General features: G+C 45.5%; 1 protein-coding gene across 1 annotated transcript in view; it reads right to left on the bottom strand.

Annotated features, from left to right (window-relative positions):
* MYO7A (myosin VIIA) overlaps positions 1-24139 on the bottom strand; it is a 171620-nt gene that overhangs the window by 124961 nt on the left and 22520 nt on the right. Inside the window, exon 2 of the mRNA XM_077926921.1 lies at positions 18488-18545. Coding sequence (XP_077783047.1) covers positions 18488-18505 — 18 coding nt within the window. The 5' untranslated portion in view covers positions 18506-18545. The remainder of the gene's footprint in view (positions 1-18487; positions 18546-24139) is intronic.

Here is a 24139-nt window from a genome sequence, read left to right as displayed (position 1 = left end):
GTCAATCGAACAGAGACGCAACTGGCAGCCTCCCCTACGTGTGGATCCTTTGGGCTCACAAGAAAGTTTATTTCTAACAGTACCATGGTACATCTCTCATCACGGCTCGCAGCTTGGGAATTACTGTTCTCCTGTCTCAGGGCAACACCGGCTTCAGATGTTCAGGCATTGCAAACAGATACTGTCCCTATTGAAAGGAGAGCCGCAAACTCAGCCTTTAAATAATACAACAACCTCCTTGCACACCACTATGTTCCCTCTGAAACCTGCTAGGACAAGGAAGGAAAATACAGAAATCCTCTGCCCCAGAGTAGCTGCTCTTAAAGCACAAACAAACAAACAAGGGGTTTAATTCACACACACACACACACACACATTATATACATATACATACACATACACATATACACACACTTTTTATTAATTTTCTCTAATTTACATTTCAAAACATGCATTTAGACAACCTTAAATCAATGACTTCCCTTCTTCTCTTTCCGTGGTTCATTTTGCATACCATTAAAAAAAGTAAAGAGACCCCTGACCATTAGGTCCAGTTGTGGCTGACTCTGGGGTTGTGGTGCTCATCTCATTTTACTGGCCGAGGGAGCCGGCGTACAGCTTCCGGGTCATGTGGCCAGCATGACTAAGCCGCTTCTGGCGAACCAGAGCAGCGCACGGAAATGCCGTTTACCTTCCCGCCGGAGCGGTACCGATTTATCTACTTGCACTTTGACGTGCTTTCGAAATGCTAGGTGGGCAGGAGCAGGGACCGAGCAACGGGAGCTCACCCCGTCGCGGTGATTCAAACCGCCGACCTTCTGATCGGCAAGTCCTAGGCTCTGTGGTTTAACCCACAGCGCCACCCGCGTCCCTCTTTGCATACCACACAACCCTGCATAATTTACATGAACTAAGCCATTCAGTAATCCATTGTTACATCCATCGAAACTTATTTACACTGTTGAATTTATCTTAATGCTACCAGAGTTTTTAAGTGGAACACAATTTTCACCCATATATTCAGTAAACATTTTCCAGTCTTCTCTGAATATATGTTCTTCTCGTTCTCTTATTCTATATGTTAAGTCTGCCAGCTACGCATATTTTGTCAACTTAAGTTGCCCTTTTTCTTTGGTTGGGACCTCGCTCGTTTTCCATTTTGGGGCTAACAAAACATGGGCCGCAGTAGTGGCATACATAAATAACCTTTTTTGACACCTGGGAATTTCAGTCTGAATTATCCCCAGCAAAAAGGACTCTGGTTTTAAGAAACTGTTTTATATTGAGCCAGGCCCTTGGGTGTACCTCAGTATTGAGGTACAATCCCCTCTCTACCTGGAGATGTGAGCAGAGATTTAACCTGGGATCTACTGCATACGAAGCCAATATTCTAGCCATCGCCTTAGCAGACCAACAGATCAGGATCTTGTTAAGTTTGCTTCAGGTTAAATCTTTTCAGGTTGCGTCCCGCAGCAGCCCAGAAGTACCGGAAAGGGTTACTTTTGCCGCTCACGCATGAGCAGACGCTCAAAATGACATAACGCGCATGTGCAGAAGCGGCTAATCGCGACCCGCGCATGCGCAGACACGGGTTGTGTTCTGCTCATGTTGCGAATGGGGCTCCGGAATGGATCCTATTTGCGTACCACTGTATCTAAGTGAGCAAATTCTGACTCTGGAGGAGGTCAAAGTCAATTACCAATGTAAAATCAAAAGCTATATACAGTGGTACCTTGGTTCTCAGACATAATCCGTTCCAGAAGTCCGTTCCAATACCAAAGCCTTCTAAAATCAAGGTGCGCTTTCCCACAGAAAGCAATGCAAAACGAATTACAGGGGTACCTAGTGTTGTGTAACCTCCAGGTTATGGAATCTTCGGATTATGGCCACGACAAACCTGGAAGTGCATACTTCCGGGTTTCACCACTCACTCACGCATGCGCAGAAGCGCTCTGCGCACCGTGTGCATGCGCAGAAGTGCTCAATCGCTTTGCATGTGTGCATAGAAGCAGCGCCTATAGTTATGGATTTTTAGGGGTGCGCATGGCACCCCGAAATGAATTAAATCCGTAACCAGAGGTACAACTGCAATCCGTTCCAGACTTTTAAAAACAACCCCTAAAACAGCAATTTAACATGGATTTTACTATCTAACGAGACCATTGATTCATAAAATGAAAGCAATAAACAAGGTACTGCAGCCACACAATCAATCACTCAGTAGCTGAACTGGGTTCCACACAGCCACAACAAGAAAACAAAAAGAGCCGCAAAAACAGAAACGCAAAATAAATAGCAAAACCAGACAGACCTCAGCGTAACACACAAAACGGAAGTGTGGCACTCAAATCGGAGGCGTAACACTCAAAATGGAGCACGTTCAGATTCCGAAGAAAGTTCGCAAACCGGGATATTTGCAGTGTTTGGGTTCCAAGTTGTTTGAAGACCAAGGCGTTTGAGAACCAAGGTACCACTGTATATCAAAATCAGAAACCTCACGCTTTCAAAAGCACAACCAATTCATTCTTGGCCCACCAGGGGGTCCCATTCGTACCACAAAGCCATTCCCCCCGTTATGTACTGAGTTGAATAGGATCCAAAATGCAGCAGTCTGATTGGTCCTAGAAGAATAGGATTCAGAATGCAGCAATCTGATTGGTCCTAGAACAATGGGATTCAGAATGCAGCAGTCTGATTGGTCCTAGAACAATAGGACCCAGAATGCAGCAGTCTGATTGGTCCACAGGAGCCACCCAATCCAGCTCCAGGTGGAAGTGAATCCGCAACCTGACTGGCCTACAGGAGAATCCCGGAATTAGCCAATCACATGGGGCCCATTGTGTAAATAATGTATATAAAGCAGACATTCTGGGGGAACTTCCATTCCTCCTCACCACTATGAGCTGAAATAAGAGCATGAAATCCACTCTCGACCCCGAGTATATTTCACCCCCTTCTCAAAAAACCCATGCAAACCCTTTTCATCAGCTGATGTCCCTGGTGATGCCAGCCGATGGGCAGGAGGACGGGGTTTAATCCTGCATTAGCTACGTACCCTGCTCCCAGCAGGGAACAGGGTCAGGCAGCCTGGGCAGCAGGATTTAATCTCCGCTTATCAACTGACAAGCAGACAGTCAAGGCACCCAGCAGCTTGCTGGAGAAGCAGAACCTTTGAAAAACACTTTAAGACAGTCGCTGGTCCTATATTGGCTAAAATGGGACCACGGGTGTGGACGGGGGTGCTGCCTTAAACCCCTTTTCAAAAGTGATGTTTGAAGCATTCACCCCACTTAAAAAAAGGAGGGAGGAAGATGCCTCAAAATATGCTTTAAACATCATCATCATCATCTTGGTCGCTGGTAAAAATAAAATACACAGAGTCTCTGATTTCACGCAACAGAATCATTCAGAAAAACCACTCATATTCAGAGCGAGACAATACTGTTATAGGTAATATTTGAGCCACAAAAATTGAAAGGGAAGGGAGGGGGAAGTCAATGACATTTCATTCTTTTGCACTGCAACAGTTTTTTAAAAAATGCTTCTGAGAAGGGATTTAAGGCAGCCCCTGATGTCCTGGTTCAGCTGGAATGGGATCATTGAGCTGCCTTTAAGCACTTCTCAAAAGCGCTGTTTGAAGCGGCTCGTAGCGGCTGTTTGAAGCGGCTCGTATCTGAAGAAGTGTGCATGCACACGAAAGCTCATACCAAGAACTAACTTAGTTGGTCTTTAAGGTGCTACTGGAAGGAATTTTTTTGTTTTGACTATGGCAGACCAACACGGCTACCTATCTGTAACTGAAGCGGCTAAGATAAGGATAAGAGGTCTGATCTTAAAGTAATAGACTGGGGGACTTAAAGGGAATGTGGGAGGAGGCTTTCAAAAGCATTTGCAAGTCTCCCCCCTACCCTTTCAAGTCCCCCAACACGCTTCAGGCTGTTGACAAGCTGGGATGTGTACAGAGGAGGGCAAGAGAAGGGTCTAGAAGCCAAGCCTTATGAGGAACGGTCGAAGGAGCTGGGTATGTTTAGCCTGGAAAAGAGGAGATATGATGGCTGTCTTCAAATATCTGAAAGGCTGTCACATGGGGGATGACACAAACTTGTTTCTCCTGCTCCAGAAGGTAAGACTTGAACCCAGGGCTTCAAGTTGCAGGAAAGGAGATTCTGACTAGCCATACGGAAAAACTTTCTGACAGAGCTGTCTGGCGGTGGAACGGTCTCCCTTGGGAGGTTGTAGACTCTCCTTCCTTCCAAGCAGAGTTTGGGTGGTCACCTGTCAGGGATGCTTTAGCTGAGATTCCTGCATTGCATCGGGGTTGGACTAGATGACCCTTGGGTCCCTTCTGTGACTCAATCTTAAAAGGGGGAAGCCTCGCAGAGACTTTAGCCAGCCTTCTCCCTTCCGCCTTTAAGATCAGAGCGAAAAGGATTTGGAAAGGCGCTGTCCACCTTTCCAAATTGGCCTGCGAGGCAGATTCTGATAAGAATCTGGTCTGCAAAGCCAGGAAGGTTCCTCAACACCTGGTTCCTGGGACCTCTATTGTGTCTGCCTCCTTTTCCAAATTAACAGCTCCCATCCTTTCTTCGCAGGGAAGTTGCTCCAGCCCTTTGATCATTTTCCTTGCACCTTTTCCCGCAACATCCTTTATGAGACGCAGCAACCCAAAATGTACGCTACAAATTTGTCTTACTTGACGGTTTTGTTTTCAATCCTTCCCTTAATGGACCCTAACATGGAATTCTCTTTTTCACAGCTACGAGGCACAGGGCCTTCTCGGTAGTGGCGCCCGGCCTTTGGAACGCCCTCCCATCAGATGTCAAGGAAACAAACAACTATCTGACTTTTAGAAGACATCTGAAGGCAGCCCCGTTGAGGGAAGTTTTTAATGTTTGAGGTTTTATCTTGTTTTTAATATTCTGTCGGGAGCCGCCCAGAGTGCCTGGGAAAAAGCAGCCAGATGGGCAGGGTATAAATATATTATTATTATTATTATTATTATTATTATTATTATTAGTCCAACACAGACACCAAAGAATGCAGCACGAGATAGATGGAGTCGATCCTTCAGCCATGGTAGGGGAATTGACTCTTGACCTCTGAATAATATCGGTGTTCCAAAAATGTTCCTGGATTCGTTTGCACCATACTGGGGCATAGAGATGGCTTTTAGCAAGAGTCATATCTCCTCAAATAAAAGCTATCACATCTTTCTGTTCTTTGTTTCCTATTCCAGCAGGATAAAGGGAGAATCCGATCTCTTGCCTTCCAGCACACTCTCCTGGTAATAGTTGAAATTTCAGAACTGCGCTGCCCGTCGTTGAAGACAATGGCCAGATGGAGGCATATTTCGCTATGCTTCTCTCTCTCTCTCTCTCTCTCTCTCTCTCTCTCTCTCTCTCTCTCTCTCTCTCTATATATATATATATATATATATGCTTTCGTAGATTTTCACGGGTATAGGTATGCAGGTTTTGGTGTCCTCGGGTGTCTTCCCGTGTAAAAGTTGGGGTGTCTAGGCGACGTTTCGACGAGGTCTCACTCGTCATCTTCAGGCTGGTGCTTTCGGCTTCTTGTTACTGGAACAGAGCAGGATCTCAGTGTTTGAGTTCCTATAAATACTGTTGAGGGGTGTGGTGTGTAGCCTCCAATGTTCTGGGCCGAGAGGAAGTTCCCAGGCTAGTGTGCCTTTTCTTCTTTTGTTCCTTAGTTGCTTGAGGGATATCTTGAGTGATTTCTTGAGTGATATCCTGAGTACCACTTAGGTGGGTCATTAGGTGTGGATTAGTTGCTAAAGCCTTTGTGTCTTGACCTCTTGAACTTTGTGAAGAGTTTTTCTGAGAAGATGGCTGTAGTTGTGCTCTGGCTTGGCTTCGTGTATAGGGGCGAGCTGTGGTTTTGTGGCCTGTGCCAGCCAGATCTGTGTAGGGATTGCAGGGAGGTGCAGCATCCGGAGGTGCCATCATGGTTTGGCTACTGGATGGTGTCTGTAATTTATCTGTGGAGAGGGTCTGGGTTTGGGTCTGGTGTGGTTGATTGGTGATGGCGTTCTGTGTGCCTCTGGATCTGGTGTCAGTTTTTGTGGGGAGGGCTAATTTCCAGATGTCTGGCAAGCGGGATGTGTCGTCACGCTTGTTCATGTTGTGAGGGTGTTTCTCTATCTCGATGGCTTCCATGATTATTCTCTTGTGGTGATGTTCCATGTTAGAGAGCAATTTGGAATCTGCAAAATTAATTTCGTGTCCTGTTTCTTTCATGTGTTGGAAAAGAGAGGAAGTTTTTTCTTCTTTTTTGACGGCATTCTTGTGTTCTGCGATACGTGCATTTATTCGTCTGTTTGTTTGTCCAATGTACGTGGCTGGGCAGACTTTGCAGGGTATTTCATAGACCCCTTGGTTTTCCAACTGGATTTTATCCTTGGGGTTTCTGAGGATATTGGCTATCTTTTGGTTGGCGCAAAAGGCTGTTTTGATATTGTGTTTATGGAGGATTTTGCTAATTTTATCTGTAGTGCCCTTGATATAAGGAAGGAGGGCCATGCCATTGTTTTCTTCTGTGTCTTGGTTTTTGGGGGGTGTTTCTTTTTGGATTAGCTTCGTAACCCTGTTTTGCTGGTATCCATTGGCAATTAACACATTTGAGAGATTCTGTAACTCAGTTGTCAAGTGGTCTTTGTCAGCCAGGCGTTTGGTTCTGGAGATGAGAGTCTTGGCTACGGAGTTTATTTGTGCAGGGTGGTGGTGTGATTGTGCATGTAAGTAGCGGTTGGTGTGTGTTTTTTTCCGGTAGATAGTGTGTCCTAGGGAGCCATCAGGTTTTTTGTAGATTAGGACGTCAAGGAAGGGAAGTTGGTTGTTGGCTTCTATTTCCATAGTGAATTGTATTTTGGGGTGTAGGCTGTTGAGATGTGTGAGGAAGCTGTCCAGTTTTTCCTTCAAAAACAGGACACGAAATTAATTTTGCAGATTCCAAATTGCTCTCTAACATGGAACATCACCACAAGAGAATAATCATGGAAGCCATCGAGATAGAGAAACACCCTCACAACATGAACAAGCGTGACGACACATCCCGCTTGCCAGACATCTGGAAATTAGCCCTCCCCACAAAAACTGACACCAGATCCAGAGGCACACAGAACGCCATCACCAATCAACCACACCAGACCCAAACCCAGACCCTCTCCACAGATAAATTACAGACACCATCCAGTAGCCAAACCATGATGGCACCTCCGGATGCTGCACCTCCCTGCAATCCCTACACAGATCTGGCTGGCACAGGCCACAAAACCACAGCTCGCCCCTATACACGAAGCCAAGCCAGAGCACAACTACAGCCATCTTCTCAGAAAAACTCTTCACAAAGTTCAAGAGGTCAAGACACAAAGGCTTTAGCAACTAATCCACACCTAATGACCCACCTAAGTGGTACTCAGGATATCACTCAAGAAATCACTCAAGATATCCCTCAAGCAACTAAGGAACAAAAGAAGAAAAGGCACACTAGCCTGGGAACTTCCTCTCGGCCCAGAACATTGGAGGCTACACACCACACCCCTCAACAGTATTTATAGGAACTCAAACACTGAGATCCTGCTCTGTTCCAGTAACAAGAAGCCGAAAGCACCAGCCTGAAGATGACGAGTGAGACCTCGTCGAAACGTCGCCTAGACACCCCAACTTTTACACGGGAAGACACCCGAGGACACCAAAACCTGCATATATATATATATTATATATAGTGGTAAGGTAAAGGTAAAGGGACCCCTGACCATTAGGTCCAGTCGTGACCGACTCTGGGGTTGCAGCGCTCATCTTGCTTTATTGGCCAAGGGAGCCAGCGTACAGCTTCTGGGTCATGTGGCCAGCATGACTAAGCCGCTTCTGGCGAACCAGAGCAGCACACGGAAATGCCATTTACCTTCCCGCCAGAGCGGTACCTGTTTATCTACTTGCACTTTGACGTACTTTCAAACTGCTAGGTTGGCAGGAGCAGGGACCGAGTAATGGGAGCTCACCCCATCGTGGGGATTCGAACTGCCGATCTTCTGATCGGCAAGTCCTAGGCTCTGTGGTTTAACCCACAGCGCCACCCGCATCCCATATACAGTGGTAAGGTAAAGGTAAAGGTACCCCTGCCCGTACGGGCCAGTCTTGCCAGACTCTAGGGTTGTGCGCCCATCTCACTCAAGAGGCCGGGGGCCAGCGCTGTCCGGAGACACTTCCGGGTCACGTGACCAGCGTGACATCGCTGCTCTGGCGAGCCAGAGCTGCACACGGAAACACCGTTTACCTTCCCGCTTGTAAGCGGTCCCTATTTATCTACTTGCACCCAGGGGTGCTTTTGAACTGCTAGGTTGGCAGACACTGGGACCGAACGACGGGAGCGCACCCCGCCGCGGGGATTCGAACCACCGACCTTTCGATCGGCAAGCCCTAGGCGCTGAGGCTTTTACCCACAGCACCACCTGCATCCCTATATACAGTGGTACCTTGGGGTAATTACTTAATTCGTTCTGGAGGTCTGTTCTTAACCTGAAACTGTTCTTAACATGAAGCACCACTTTAGCTAATGGGGCCTCCTGCTGCTGCCGCGCCACCGGAGCACAATTTCTGTTCTCATCCTGAAGCAAAGTTCTTAACCCGAGGTACTATTTCTGGGTTAGCGGAGTCTGTAACCTGAAGCGTATGGAACCTGAAGCGTATGTAACCCGAGGTACCACTGTGTGTGTGTGTGTATGTGTGTGTGTGTGTGTGTGTGTGTGTGTATATATATATATATATATATATATATATATATATATATATATATATATGCACATATATATATATATGCATATAACACTTCAGAAATTCAGGGAAGTGGGCAACTAGTTTCAACAACTGCTTGCACATGTGGTTCTATGCATGCCACTTAGCAAATCATTGTGCTCATCCTGCATTTCAACGTTGACCAACAACAGCTTACATTATTATATTCAGGATGAAGGAGAAAGAGTGGATGTCACACGTAAATATCAACATTTTTGCACACCAGTGAAATCACACGCTCTCCTGATGAGTCAATCAATGATGGCTGGCACACTTGCTAAATTCGACACCAGACCCCATAACAAAGCATACCTTCCAACATTCCTCTGGTGAAAATAGGGACACCCTATTTAATAATAATAATTTTATTTGTACCCCGCCCATCTGACTGGGTTGCCCCAGCCACTCTGCGCAGCTTCCAACATATATAAAAACATAATAAAACATCAAACATTTTTTAAAAAAACTTCCCTATATAGGGCTGCCTTCAGATGTCTTCTAAATGTTGCAGAGTTATTTATCTCCTTGGCTCAGGGGTCGGATAACTCCATACCCTCCAACATCTCCCTGATGAAAATAGCAACATCCTAAAGAAAAGCGGGGCATTCTGGGATCAAACCAGAAACTGAAGTGGCTTCTGTAAAATAGGGACACTTGAAAGGTCTGGAATTTGTCTCTTATCTGGTTGGCCATTGTGAAAACAGGGTGTTGACCTACAAAGGCCAATGGCCTGACCCAACAGTGCTCTTCTTATATCTTTAAATCTAATAATAAATAAATAAGTGTGGCCGTCGGAGTGCAAAAGCCTCCCCCACCATATTGTCGAACAACAGCTGAGCATGTATAGATGCGCGATGACATTATCTTGGCAAAACACGCATGGTAGTTCTCGTTCTACGGCTCCTCCTCTAGCACCAACCCAGCACCCCTGAAGGAAGTGTTGCAGGAAACCACCCCCAATCACTCAGTTTGTACAAACACGACACACACTCACACTCACACACAACATATGCGATGCTTATGTTATAAATTCATAGAAAATCACCCGTACATTGGATCTGTACTGTTCCACTTTTATTTTACACCATGAAGGAAGGACTATCAAAGGGGGGAGACTTGACACAAGGCAGCCAACACGTCAGCAGCTAGCCCTACCCAGTTGGCATGCCAACCTTGATGGTCCTAGACAGAAGATCATTACACTCACAAAGGACCCGCATATGGAAGTGGATTCAGTATGGACTGAAACAAAGGACCGTGACCAGCCCTTCCCTCTGGGGGCAGGAAACGGCGAACTCCTCTTTGTCCTCAGGAATGTAATTTTGGGGAGGGGGAAAGGAGGAACCGGACGGGTGACAAGACACTCAGGTTACCACCACAACTCCTCCCTGAATGCCTCCTCTTTGTGATGTGTCAATGATGTAGTGATGATGTAGTCTTAGGGGTATAGCATGGGGGATTAGTAGCTAATACAAGTTGGGGTCTTCTTTTGTTCAGGGCTTCCATCTTGTTCCACCTTGTGTCAGGTGGCAGACCTGTCGCGAAAGTCTTCAATAAAGACCAAGCCTGCTGTTGCTCTGGTATTCCTGGCTGGTGTCCTTGTTTTTGGTCCAAGGGAGCCCTCAGATTTCTCCGTTAACAATAATAAATAAATAAGTGTGGCCGTCGGAATGCAAAAGCCTTCCACGCCATATTGTCAAACAACAGCTGAGAATGTATATATTCACGTTGGCATCTTGGCAAAACATGGTAGTTCTCGTTCTATGGCCCCTCCTCTAGCACCAACCCAGCCCCCCTGAAGGAAGGACATGGAGAATGTCAACATAACTGATAGCATCTCCTGGCAGGTGATATTATGGTCAGATAAGAACAGTCGCCTGCTTCGCTGCAAAATGATCCCCCTCCCCCTTGCAATAAATCTACGCAGAAGCCACCTTCAAGGGAGTGATTTGTGGGTCGTGAAACTGCAGCCTGTGACCCAGAGAAAGGCATTGGTGGTGGGTGGCACAGGCAGTAAAATGGGCCTTGCCCTCTTCCTTGGCAAACGGCCATAAATCATTCACATTCCATTTGGCCTGGCTGCGCAAAAGAGGCCATTCGGCTGGGAGAAGAAAAACTCTCCGTTCTGTGCTGGCGAAATCAGCAGGAGGGGGGGGGGGTGCCGGGCACTTTGAGATGCTGGGATAACTCAGATCTCGTTTGCATTTTAATGAGGAAGTCCCTGATTCCGCACCTCTCTTGCGAATCAGACCAAAAAAACAACCCCCCAACCATCCTTCAAAATTCATACTCCGCTGAATTTTGGGGAATGCCGTTCTCCAACGAAGCGATTTGCACATTTGCACAAAACGCATTGTATTAGGAGGACCAGTGCATAATAACATACCTATTAGTGAAAGTAACAGACAGAAACGCATTGTAGTGTAAGGAATTTCTTTTTAAAATATGCCTATTAATCAAACCAGCATGGAATATGTATATTAGGAGAAATTCACACTAGAATGCTAACCAACTTTCAAGAGGAATTAAAAAAGGAAAATCTGCAGGAATGTGGGAAGCTGGATTTAAGTTCGGAAAACCAAAATAGACTGGTTTGTGCATCCTGAGCAATAATAATTAATTAATAATATATATTTTTATATATACCCCACCCCTCTGGCTGGGTTTCCCCAGCCACTCTGAATATTAAAACAGGATAAAGCATCACACATTAAAAACTTCCCTAAACAGGGCTGCCTTCAGATGTTTTCTAAAAGTCAGATAGTTGTTTATTTCCTTGACATCTGATGGGAGGGCATTCCACAGGGCGGGCGCCACCACCGAGAAGGCCCTCTGCCTGGTTCCCTGTCACCTCACTTCTCACAGGGAGGGAACTGCCAGAAGGCCCTCGGAGCTGGACCTCAGTGTCCAGGCTGAACGATGGGGGTGGAGACGCTCCTTCAGGTCTACTGGACCGAGGCCGTTTAGGGCTTTCAAGGTCAGCACCAACACTTTGAATTGTGCTCGGAAACATAGTAGTGACTCACTAAGCTGAGTGTGACTCACCAGGCATGTTTGGGTACCCACCAAACACCAAATTATGTGGGAATGTCAGAGCACACACTCTACAGAGAGTCAGTATGATCTAGTCCCGGAATAAGGAATCTCAAGCCTGGAGGACAAATGCAGATCTCCAGGTCTCTCTCTCTGGCCCTGTGGCAGTAGTTTGTTAATGCTATATTGCTGCTGAGATGCATAGCATAAGAAATTCAAAACTTTGAAAGCTGGAACATAAGAAACAATACACAAAGACAGGTTTCGTTTTGAACCATATTGTTGCTGCTGTTAAGCGGCCGTGTTTGACAGTGCAATCCTGTATAGGGAAGTTTTTTAAAAATGTTTAATGTTTTATTATGTTTTTATATATGTCGGAAGCTGCCCGGCGTGGCTGGGGCAACCCAGTCAGATGTGTGAGGTATAAATAGTGAAATTATCACTGTGGAATGGGACGTCCCTATTTCCACCAGAGAAATGTTGGAGGATACGCAAGACACCCACCTCACCTCACCACCTGACTCTTCATTGCCCCATCGCGCCCACTGTGGAGGCATTAATTGCCTCGTAAATCCATTTGATGGCCAGAATCCTGACAGCGGGTGCCATTAAAAATGCCAAACGCCTCAATCCCTCCAGCTAATGAGTAGGCCCCAGTGATTCACATTTCAATCTATATGCAAATGGACCATCCGGCAGGCACTCAGAGCGCCGTTCGTGGCCCTGTTTACTGCCGTCCAGAGAAGCTTCCAGGTTTGGACATCAATCCTGTACAAGACAAGAATGGACAACAGCTTGTGGAGCGTGTGATTTATGAGGGAGAGCTCACAGCCGTGGTGATGATGTCTGGGAGGCCAGCAGTAATTGCTGCCTTGCTTCACGCCCCTCACTCATCCAAAAGCACTCGGTGGTCTTATCTTCCCACAAGGGTCGACATTGATGCCGAAATCCAGCATCTCCTGAGCTCTGCGAGTGCGGCTTTCTCCCGATTGAAGTGCAGAGTGTTTGAGGACCGGGACATTCGCAGGGAAACCAAAATGCTTGTTTACAAAGCTATTGTACTAACAACCTTACTGTGAACCTGAGAATCATGGACCACTTATAAACGCCATCTCCAACTCCGCGAAAGATTCCATAAACGGTGTCTCTGAAAATTTTTACACATCACTTGGGAAGATAGGCGAACTAATGCCAGTGTACTGGAAGAAGCAAAGATCACCAGTGTCAAAGCGATGATTCTTCAACATCAACTTCATTGGACGGGTCATGTTGTGCGGATGCCTGATGATCGTCTTCCAAAGCAACTACTCTATTCCGAACTTAAAAATGGAAAGCGTAATGCTGGTGGTCAACAAAAGAGTTAAACCTATCTCAAGGCAAATTTTTAAAAATGTGGTATAAACACCAACAACTGGGAAACACTGGCCTGTGAGCGCTCCAGTTGGAGAACAGCCTTTACCAAAGGTGTCATGGGCTTTGAAGACGCTCAAACTCAGGATGCAAGGGAGAAACATGCTAAGAGGAAGGCAGGCTTGGTGAATCCTCACCATGATCAACTCCTGCCCAGAAACCAATGTCCCCACCGTGGAAGGACGTGTGGATCCAGAATTGGCCTCCACAGTCACTTACGGACTCATTGTTAAAACCGTGTTCATGGAAGATAATCTTACTCGGCTATGAGTAATTGAAGAAGAAGAAGAAGAAGAAGACTGAACATGTCCCATCACATGGGGCCTAAGTGTCACTCAGCCATCACTGACAATAGGTTCATCCAAGGGTTTCAGACATTTAGATATACGAGGTGGTACAGTGGTACCTCAGTTCTTGAACGACATCCGTTTGGCTTCCAAAATGTTCAAAAGCGGAGATGTGGCTTCCCATTGGTTGCAAGCGCTTCTTGCACTCAGCGGCAGCCACGTCACATGTTTGGGTTCCAGAAAACGTTCAAAAAATGGAAGCATTTACTTCTGGGTGTTCAGTGTTTGAAAACCAAAAGGTACGACAACAGAGGCATTCGGGAATTGAGGTTCCACTGTATCCCACTAGTTTTTACTCAGAGATAACCCACTGAAATAAATGAGCAGGACTAAGTTAGGCCCGTTAATTCCAGTGGGTCTACTTCGATGATGATGATGATGATTATTATTATTATTTCAATTTATGTACCGCCTTCTATCAAAAGGTCCCAGGGTGGCGTACAACATTAAAACCAGATTACTGTACATCAATAATAAAAACAGAATAAAAATCATACTGACACACAGACAGATAATAAAATAATTAATGGCATTCCGGACTTACACAGGTTTTAATAGATTTAATAGCCATAGGCCTGGGTAAAGAGGAATGTTATTGCCTGGTGCCTAAAGACATGTAATGATGATAATGAATTGAAAAAGATGTTTAAAATAACATTTGTTTTTTTAAAAAAACCCAGAAGCTTTTCTTCTGGGAATTATAGGGGTAGAACTACCTAAACAGTATAGAAATTTATTCAGGTATGCGACTACAGCGGCAATAATATTATTTGCCCAAAAATGGAAAGAAGAAGCCGTCCTGACAAAAGAAGAATGGATACAAAAACTTATGCACTACGCAGAAACGGCGAAACTTGCCGGAAAAGTAAGCAATAAAGATAACAAACTTTTTAGAAAAGAATGGAAACAAATTGTAAACAGATAAGGACATTGGGAGGATTAGTGTAATAACCTGCTGTTTCATAAGAGTATATAATTAAAGAAGATGAATAAAAGAATGACTTAATTTAGAATATGCAGGAAATGATAAAAATAAATTTAAGGAACCGCAGAAAGAGGAGGAAGGGAGTTTTGAAATGTTAAAATGACTGTAAAACCATTGAAATGTATGTAACTGAAAATCATAATTTTTTTAAAAAATAAAATAAAGACATGTAATGATGGCGCCTGGTGAGCCTCTCTGGGGAGAACATTCCAAGGTTAGGGAGCCACCACAGAAAAGGCCTTTTGGTCGGAATCGAAGGGGGACTTCTGGTTGGCCCCTGTGAGAACAGGATTCTGGACTAGGTAGGACATTGGCCTCATCCGACAGGCCCTTTTTAGCTTCTTATTGAACCTGGACTCTTCTGCGCTCCAAGCAAGTGTCCTACGACTGAGCTATGGGTGTCCCTCCTGGCGCAAGGGCACACACACAACTCTCCTGGATTGTTCTACTTTGAGAGTTGCCACCTGAGCTATTATGAGCTCTGTAAACAAAGAGCGAGATACAATTGTTAGAAAAGTGCCGGCTTTTATCTTGTAGTCCTTGGCAACTGTCAATGGGAGTTACTCCATTCAATAACTCAAACAGAACAGTTGTACGGGTTCTCTGATGTTGTGTTGGGTTTATTGTGTTTTGACAAGCCTACGTCGTAAAATTTATTTCAGTCCTGCCAGAGTCTTCACATTTCTACAGTTATTACTTATGTACTCCATAAATGTACTCCAATCTTTTTGGAATTTTGCTTCCTCCTGATTTCGGATCCTACAGGTCAGTTTTGCTAGTTCCGCATAATCAACCATCTTCGTCTGCCACTCCTCTATTGTTGGTAATTCTGGTACTTTCCATTTTGGGGCTAACAAAGTTCTGGCAGCAGTCGTAGCATACATAAATAACCTTTGATCTGCTTTTTCTATTTCCTCTCCCATCAAGCCTAGCAAGAAAGTTTCCGGCTTTTTCGGGAAAGTGTATTTAAATATCCTTTTCAATTCATTATAAATCTGTTCCCAAAACTGTTTCATTTTCTCACATGTCCAACACATGTGGTAAAAATCTCCATCTTTATCTTTGCATTTCCAACATGTCTTACTACTCAACCTGTACATACTCGCTAGTTTGTTGTTGTTTAGTCGTTTAGTCGTGTCCGACTCTTCGTGACCCCATGGACCAGAGCACGCCAGGCACTTCCGACTTCCACTGCCTCCCTCAGTTTGGTCAAACTCATGCTGGTAGCTTCGAGAACACTGCCCAACCATCTCATCATCCTCTGTCGTCCGCTTCTCCTTGTGCCCTCCATCTTTCCCAACATCAGGGTCTTTTCCAGGGAGTCTTCTCTTCTCCTGAGGTGGCCAAAGTATTGGAGCCTCAGCTTCAGGATCTGTCCTTCCAGTGAGCACTCAGGGCTGATTTCCTTCAGAATGGGACTCTCAAGAGTCTCCTACAGCACCAGAATTCAAAAGCATCAATTCTTCGGCGACCAGCCTTCTTTATGGTCCAGCTCTCACTTCCATACACCACTACTGGGAAAACCATAGCTTTAACTACACGGACCTTTGTTGGCAAGGTGATGTCTCTGCTTTTTAAGATGCTGTCTAGGTTTGTCATTGCTTTTCTCCGAAGAAGCAGGCATCTTTTACAGTGGTACCTCTAGATGCGAACGGGATCCGTTCCGGAGCCCCGTTTGCATCTAGAAGCAAACGTAACCAGCGATGGCACATCTGCGCATGTGCACGTCGCTTTTTGCCACATCTACGCATGTGCAAGCGGCAAAACCTGGAAGTAACTCACTCCATTACTTCCAGGTTGCCGCGGACCACAACCCGAACACGCTCATCCCAAAGCACGTTCAACCCGAGGTATGACTGTAATTTCGTGACTGCAGTCATCATCTGTAGTGATCATGGAGCCCAAGAAAGTAAAATCTCTCACTGCCTCCACTTCTTCCCCTTCAGTTTGCCAGGAGGTGATGGGACCAGTGGCCATAATCTTAGGGTTTTTTTTTGATGTTGAGCTAGTTTAACAGGTGTCCAATACCCAGCTGGTACATAACTCAGTGGTAAACGAAGAAAAGAGGTCCCTGATCCTGGGTTAGTCAAGAGTTTTTAGTTCTTTCCCCCCCAGACTGAACCATTCATCTGTTCTTGAACTAAAACTGTATCGCAGACAAATGCTGTGATCCTTTGATGCAGCCCAGAAGTACCATAAAACACACACAGAGGCCACAGTTTTTACAATCCCTTTGCTCCTCACACGTTCCCCCTCTCTTTGTTTGCCCAGAAAGCAGGTTGCCACAACCAATTTGCCAGCCACTAAAGATGATAAGCTCTGGCTCTCAACAGACCTTCCCTCTGCCCAACAATATTTGCTTCTCTTTAAACTTACAATGCAGAAGAGAAAAGATGCCGGGATGAGCTGGATAGGTTCTCTGAGCTCTTTGAGAGCTTTCTCTTCCTCGGACAAAGCTTGGCTTTCCCCTCTTTTTATGACAAGAGCTGATACAAACTGAGATTGCATCACAACTTTCATCAGCAGGGTAGTGGCCGATTTCCCCTTGTGAGAGTCACAGCCCCATGTAAAGTTTTTGTAAAGATTCTATAAGGGACGCGGATGGCGCTGTGGGTTAAACCACAGAGCCTAGGACTTGCCGATTCGAAGGTCGGCGGTTCAAATCCCTGCGACGGGGTGAGCTCCCATTGCTCGGTCCCAGCTCCTGCCAACCTAGCAGTTTGAAAGCACGTCAAGGTGCAAATAGATAAATAGGTACCGCTCTGGCGGGAAGCTAAACGACGTTTCCGTGTGCTGCTCTGGTTCGCCAGAAGCGGCTTAGTCATGCTGGCCACATGACCCGGAAGCTGTACGCTGGCTCCCTCAGCCAATAAAGCGAGATGAGCGCCGCAACCCCAGAGTCGGCCACGACTGGACCTAATGGTCAGGGGTCCCTTTACCTTTACTTTTAAGATTCTACAATCATCTTATAATCATAGAATAATAATGATTTGGGAGGCATTGCAACAATCAGTGCAGATCTCCATGTGTTGCTGCTATTTTCTGTGTATGTGCAAATGATTTAGAGTGCTTCAATATCTTATTTTGCCGTGACATAGGCTGTGTTTTCCTTGAAGCTCAACTGTACATAACATAACTTGCACACTATTCTCTTGAAAACAAAGCACCCCCAGACCCTCCAAGTGTCCCTATTTTCCAGGGACAGTCCGGGATTTACAGGAGCCATCCCAGTTTCACAGGTCCAGCAAATTTAGGATGGCTATATCCCCTGATTCCTTCACAATGGGTGTTGCTTTTGATCTCCGTTAATGCTATAGAGGAACTGCGCTGCCCACATCGTGAACAATATCAATTTTCTCTGATGTCTAATTTCCAAATATAAACAACAGGACACCGGAGGAGATCTAAATTTGTATGAATGCCTTTTATATTATGGATCATATGCAAGATTATTTGGGGGGGGGGGGGAACCATAGGTGAATGGTGTATCGACTTCCCTTTTTCCCCTTTTTCCTTTTGCATTTTCAGCAAGGTGTCTCATTAAGTCCCCGCGATCTTCTCTAATCACTGCTGTGTAGTTACTTTATAGCTGTTTCCCCTCCAACCAGCTGAGAATGATATAATCTACTCCTTGCATGATGCCAAACACTTCCTAGCTAGTTAATCTACACAACACACGTCAGTGATTCCCTTTAAGCTAATCAAGGACTAAGGCCGATGAGATACAAGAGATAAAAGTGTCCACTTGCCCTCTTCCAGAAACGGGTGGGGGGTGTCACATAAAAATAGCGAGGGATGCATCCACCCCCTCATCTCTGACAAGGTTTCTTCTTAAGCCAGGGGAGTAACACAGTATCTTAAAATTAGCACTGTCAACAGAGAGCGGGCACGCAACTTACCTGCCGTAGAATAACCATGGCTCCTACGTAAAGTCATCGGCAGTCACCGCCAGTGAGCCTGACGGAGAAAGAAGAATCAGAGAATCAGAGGGACTAGTTGGTTACCACTTGCATTTTGGAGAGGTCAAGATTACGATCAGCCAAGAAGCATCGTTTGTCAAACACACACGCTTGGGCCCGGACTAAGTAAACAACAACAACAACGGCACGCACCGCTATAAATGTGACAGCTATCGAACTCTTCGTTCTAGACAGCAGAAGATAATCCTCTAAATGCAACCAGGTTAATACCCACACAGCCTCCCTGCAGTGATAAGAATGAATTCTCCTTGTGGAGTTTCTCGTATAGGAGGCAAGCTTCAAACGAAACAAAATAACGGCAGGGTTTTGTTCATGGTTTGGACTCACAGGAGTTCGGGGGAGCAAGCATGTCGGGCGTAGAATGTGGCGCTTTTGAAGAACAAGAAAATTTCATTTTTTAAATGTTTATATTTTATTAAGGTGACGTCAGTTAAAAGAAATAAAGTGATACAGAAAAAGGAGGAGAAAAAGTGAGGAGGAGAAAAACAAAGATAAATATAAAAGTGAAAATATGCAAAAAATAAGCAATATATTATATTTCCATACATTCTTGTATAAATTGGTATAGTGTTATTGTCCTTGTTGTTGTTGTTTAGTCGTTTAGTTGTGACCCCATGGACCAGAGCACGCCAGGCACGCCTGTCTTCCACTGTCTCCTGCAGCTTGGTCAAACTCATGCTGGTAGCTTCGAGAACACTGTCCCACCATCTCGTCCTGTCGTCCCCTTCTCCTTGTGCCCTCCATCTTTCCCAACATCAGGGTCTTTTCCAGGGAGTCTTCTCTTCTTATGAGGTGGCCAAAGTATTGGAGCCTCAGCTTCAGGATCTGTCCTTCCAGTGAGCACTCAGGGCTGATTTCCTTCAGAATGGATAGGTTTGATCTTCTTGCAGTCCATGGGACTCTCAAGAGTCTCCTCCAGCACTGTAACTCAAAAGCATCCATTCTTCGGTGATCAGCCTTCTTTATGGTCCAGCTCTCACTTCCATACATCACTATTGGGAAAACCATAGCTTTAACTAGACGGGCCTTTGTTGGGAAGGTGATGTCTCTGCTTTTTAAGATGCTGTCTAGGTTAGTCATTGCTTTTCTCCCAAGAAGCAGGAGTCTTTTAATTTTGTGACTGCTGTCACCATCTGCAGTGATCATGGAGCCCAAGAAAGTAAAATCTCTCACTGCCTCCATTTCTTCCCCTTCTATTTGCCAGGAGGTGATGGGCCCAGTGGCCATGATCTTAGTTATTGTCCTAGTGCTTATGTAAATGTTAATAGGCCTACTACTTTTTGGATAAACTCATTCCAGATGTTATTGTATTTATCCATAGAGGGTCCGCGCCTGTAAGAAGTCCATTCATAAATTGCTAGTGATGTCATACTGTCAGTCCATTGATTGAAGAGTATTATATCTTTATTTTTCCAATTCCTCAGTATCAATCTCTTGGCCACCATTAGGGCACGGAAAATCCATTTCCGTTGCCCCATTGATAATTTCCATACTGCAGGTATATACCGTATTTTTCCCTCTATAACACGCAGATTTTTTCTCCTAAAAAGGAAGGGGAAATGTCTGTGCGTGTTATGGAGCGAATGTGTGGTCCCTGGAGCCAAAAAATCAAGCAAAAGTCAAATCGCTCTTCACGGAGAAGGGAAACCTGAAAAGAGGAAGTGGCAGCTTTCCTGCATTCTGCCTCAGGGTCTTACTGCCCACCCTCCTCTGTTTCGTTGCTGTGATTGCTGAAACGGAACAAAGAGCAGGGAAAGCCCCTCCCCTCCAGGCAAGCAGAGGGGAAAGTGTCGTCTCTGTGCTCCGGTACTGCTGGGGGAGAGGGAGAGAGAGGGGGGGAGGGAGAGGGAGAGGGAGAGGGAGAGAGAGAGAGAGAGAGAGAGAGAGAGAGAGAGAGAGAGAGAGAGAGATGGCTGGCTTGGGGGGGAACTTTTGCCTCCCACCCGTTAAATCCCTCTCCAGCATTCTTAGCCAGCTGCTTCTCTGCACACCCCTCTCATGTCCCTTCTTTGTTTTTCCTTCGCTCCCCACTTAAAATGTGGTTACAAAGCATAGATCAACATGGATCCTCAGGATCTTTGCATTGGGTCACCCCAAATTCACCATCAGATCACATAGCATGTCCATGGCTACAGCCTGCACCAAAAAAAGCACGCACCCACTGTTGCCTGGGGCTGCAATGGTGCAAAAACGTGGTTAAAAAGCATGGATCCACATGGATCCTCAGGATCTTTGCATTGGGTCACCCCAAATTCACCATCAGATCACATAGCATGTCCATGGCTACAGCCTGCACCAAAAAAATCACGCACCCACTGTTGCCTGGGGCTGCAATGGTGCAAACACGTGGTTAAAAAGCATGGATCCACATGGATCCTCAGGATCTTTGCATTGGGTCACCCCAAATTCACCATCAGATCACATAGCATGTCCATGGCTACAGCCTGCACCAAAAAAATCACGCACCCACTGTTGCCTGGGGCTGCAATGGTGCAAAAACGTGGTTAAAAAGCATGGATCCACATGGATCCTCAGGATCTTTGCATTGGGTCACCCCAAATTCACCATCAGATCACATAGCATGTCCATGGCTACAGCCTGCACCAAAAAAATCACGCACCCACTGTTGCCTGGGGCTGCAATGGTGCAAACACGTGGTTAAAAAGCATGGATCCACATGGATCCTCAGGATCTTTGCATTGGGTCACCCCAAATTCACCATCAGATCACATAGCATGTCCATGGCTACAGCCTGCACCAAAAAAGCACGCACCCACTGTTGCCTGGGGCTGCAATGGTGCAAACACGTGGTTAAAAAGCATGGATCCACATGGATCCTCAGGATCTTTGCATTGGGTCACCCCAAATTCACCATCAGATCACATAGCATGTCCATGGCTACAGCCTGCACCAAAAAAATCACGCACCCACTGTTGCCTGGGGCTGCAATGGTGCAAACACGTGGTTAAAAAGCATGGATCCACATGGATCCTCAGGATCTTTGCATTGGGTCACCCCAAATTCACCATCAGATCACATAGCATGTCCATGGCTACAGCCTGCACCAAAAAAAGCACGCACCCACTGTTGCCTGGGGCTGCAATGGTGCAAACACGTGGTTACAAAGCACGGATCCACAGGGATTCTCAGGATCTTTGCATTGGGTCACCCCAAATTCACATCAGATCACATAGCATGTCCATGGCTACAGCCTGCACCCAAAAAATCACGCACCCACTGTTGCCTGGGGCTGCAATGGTGCAAAAACGTGGTTACAAAGCATGGATCCACAGGAATTATCAGGATTTTTGCATTGGGTCACCCCAAATTCACCATCAGATCACATGTCTGTGGCCACAGCATGAAGCACAAAAATGATACATCCACTGTTTCATTCAGAATGTTTTTTCCCTTGTTTTCCTCCTCTAAAAACGATGTGCGTGTTATGGTCAGGTGCGTGTTATAGAGCGAAAAATACGGTAGTTCAATAAAATATTCTCCACTGAGAGATTTAACTTTTTCTGCACTGTCAGAGTTAGACAGTCCAGCACATTCTCCCCCAAAACTTGTTAAGTACAGAACACTGTACAAACATGTGCTTCAGAGAGGCATTGTCCTTGCCATATCTCCAACGCTGAGCTATCTTAGCTAACCCCTTTTCGGGTGGCACTGTGGGTTAAACCACTTGGCGGTTCGAATCCACGCGATGGGGTGAGTTCCTGTTGCTCGGTCCCTGCTCTTGCCAATCTAGCAGTTTGAAAGCAAACAGTGCAAGTAGATAAATAGGTACCACTCCGGTGTGAAGGTAAATGGCATTTCCATACGCTGCTCTGGTTCACCAGAAGCAGCTTAGTCCTGCTGGCCACATGACCCGGAAGCTGTACGCCGGCTCCCTCGGCCAATAAAGCGAGATGAATGCCGCAACCCCAGAGTCATCCATGACTGGACTTAATTGTCAGGGATCCCTTTACCTTTAAATGAGTCCAATAAACTCGAAGTATTATTTTCTGTTGTATTAGTCTTAATTTTAAATCTAATGACACCTTAGGTATTGAAGCTAATACATTCTCCCACTGTCTGTGTAATAATGAAAGTTCCAATTCTTTATTCAAATCACCTCTTACAGTCTCCATATTGAACTTTTGTATTGTTAATAGGATATCTATAAAAAGTAATTGCTGGCTTTTTATTTTTGAATGAGTGGTCCAATTGTTCCAATATCTCAGGTATCTCAGAAGCTGAAGGGCTGATGGCCCAAACACACTTGTTAGGTGATGTTGATCGCCGAAGAATTGATGCTTTTGAATTATGGTGCTGGAGGAGACTCTTGAGAGTCCCATGGTCTGCAAGAAGATCAAACCTCTCCATTCTGAAGAAAATCAGCCCTGAGTGCTCACTGGAAGGACAGATCCTGAAGCTGAGGCTCCAATACTTTGGCCACCTCATGAGAAGAGAAGAATCCCTGGAAAAGACCCTGATGTTGGGAAAGATGGAGGGCACAAGGAGAAAGGGACGACAGAGAACGAGATGGTTGGACAGTGTTCTCGAAGCTACCGGCATGAGTTTGACCAAACTGCGGGAGGCAGTGGAAGACAGGAGTGCCTGGCGTGCTCTGGTCCAGGGGGTCACGAAGAGTCGGACACGACTAAATGACTAAACAACAACAACAACAACAACAGGTGATGTTGTAACTGAAGATATTGCCCTTGGGCTGCATTTGATAGATTATATTTTTGTGTTAACATAGCAAAAATATAAAATTCATCTTCCCCATCTATCAGTTGGTCCAATGTCAATATACCTGCTTCCATCCAATTTTTCCATATCACCAAATTTTTTATTTGCCATTTTCGGTGTGGTGTTTCCCCACAGGGTAAGTTTAGCATGTGAAGAACAAGCAAACTTCTAGCTCTCCCGATTGCGAAGATGTGCTTGTATTCTCAGAAGTCAGAAAGGCGGCGGAAGGGATTTCCAGCGGAGTCCCCTTGCCTGGCAAAGCGTGAATAAATTATGCAAATTAGGGCATGCAAATAGAAGAGCAAATTATGCAAAATAACGGGGACGTGGGTAGGCAGTCAATAAAAAGCAGCTAAACTGCCTTGCTGAATTGGAGGGGGGGGGATGAGTATTGGCCTGGACTTCTGAAAATTAAAAGCGAGGGAGCCAAATAAACTTCCTTGGGGATGCATGCATTCCATAAGTGGAGAATCACCATAAAAAAGCCTCTGGGCCTCTGCGTATCACCCTCCGGACTCTCACCAGATCACATTCCCCTCCCAGAACTCAGCAGCCTGCTGGGATGTGTCCCTGAACTCTGTTTACCTGGAAGGAGAATGGAAAACTAATAATAATAATAATAATAATAATAATAATAATAATAATAATAATGTGTGTGTATGCAGAAATCTGGCCCAGAATGTAAGCACTGCTTCGTGTGCGTATGTGTGTGTAATTAAACTTTCTGTTTCACAATTTAGAATACTAATTTAAACATCTTTAAAATATCAATGACTTCCCTTCCTCTCTTTTCATGGTTCATTTTTGCATATTTTACAAAAACTAAACCATTCA

The sequence above is a fragment of the Podarcis muralis genome, chromosome 4 (genome assembly GCF_964188315.1).
Source record: "Podarcis muralis chromosome 4, rPodMur119.hap1.1, whole genome shotgun sequence".
NCBI lineage: Eukaryota > Metazoa > Chordata > Lepidosauria > Squamata > Lacertidae > Podarcis > Podarcis muralis.
This window is presented reverse-complemented; position numbering and strand designations above follow the sequence as displayed.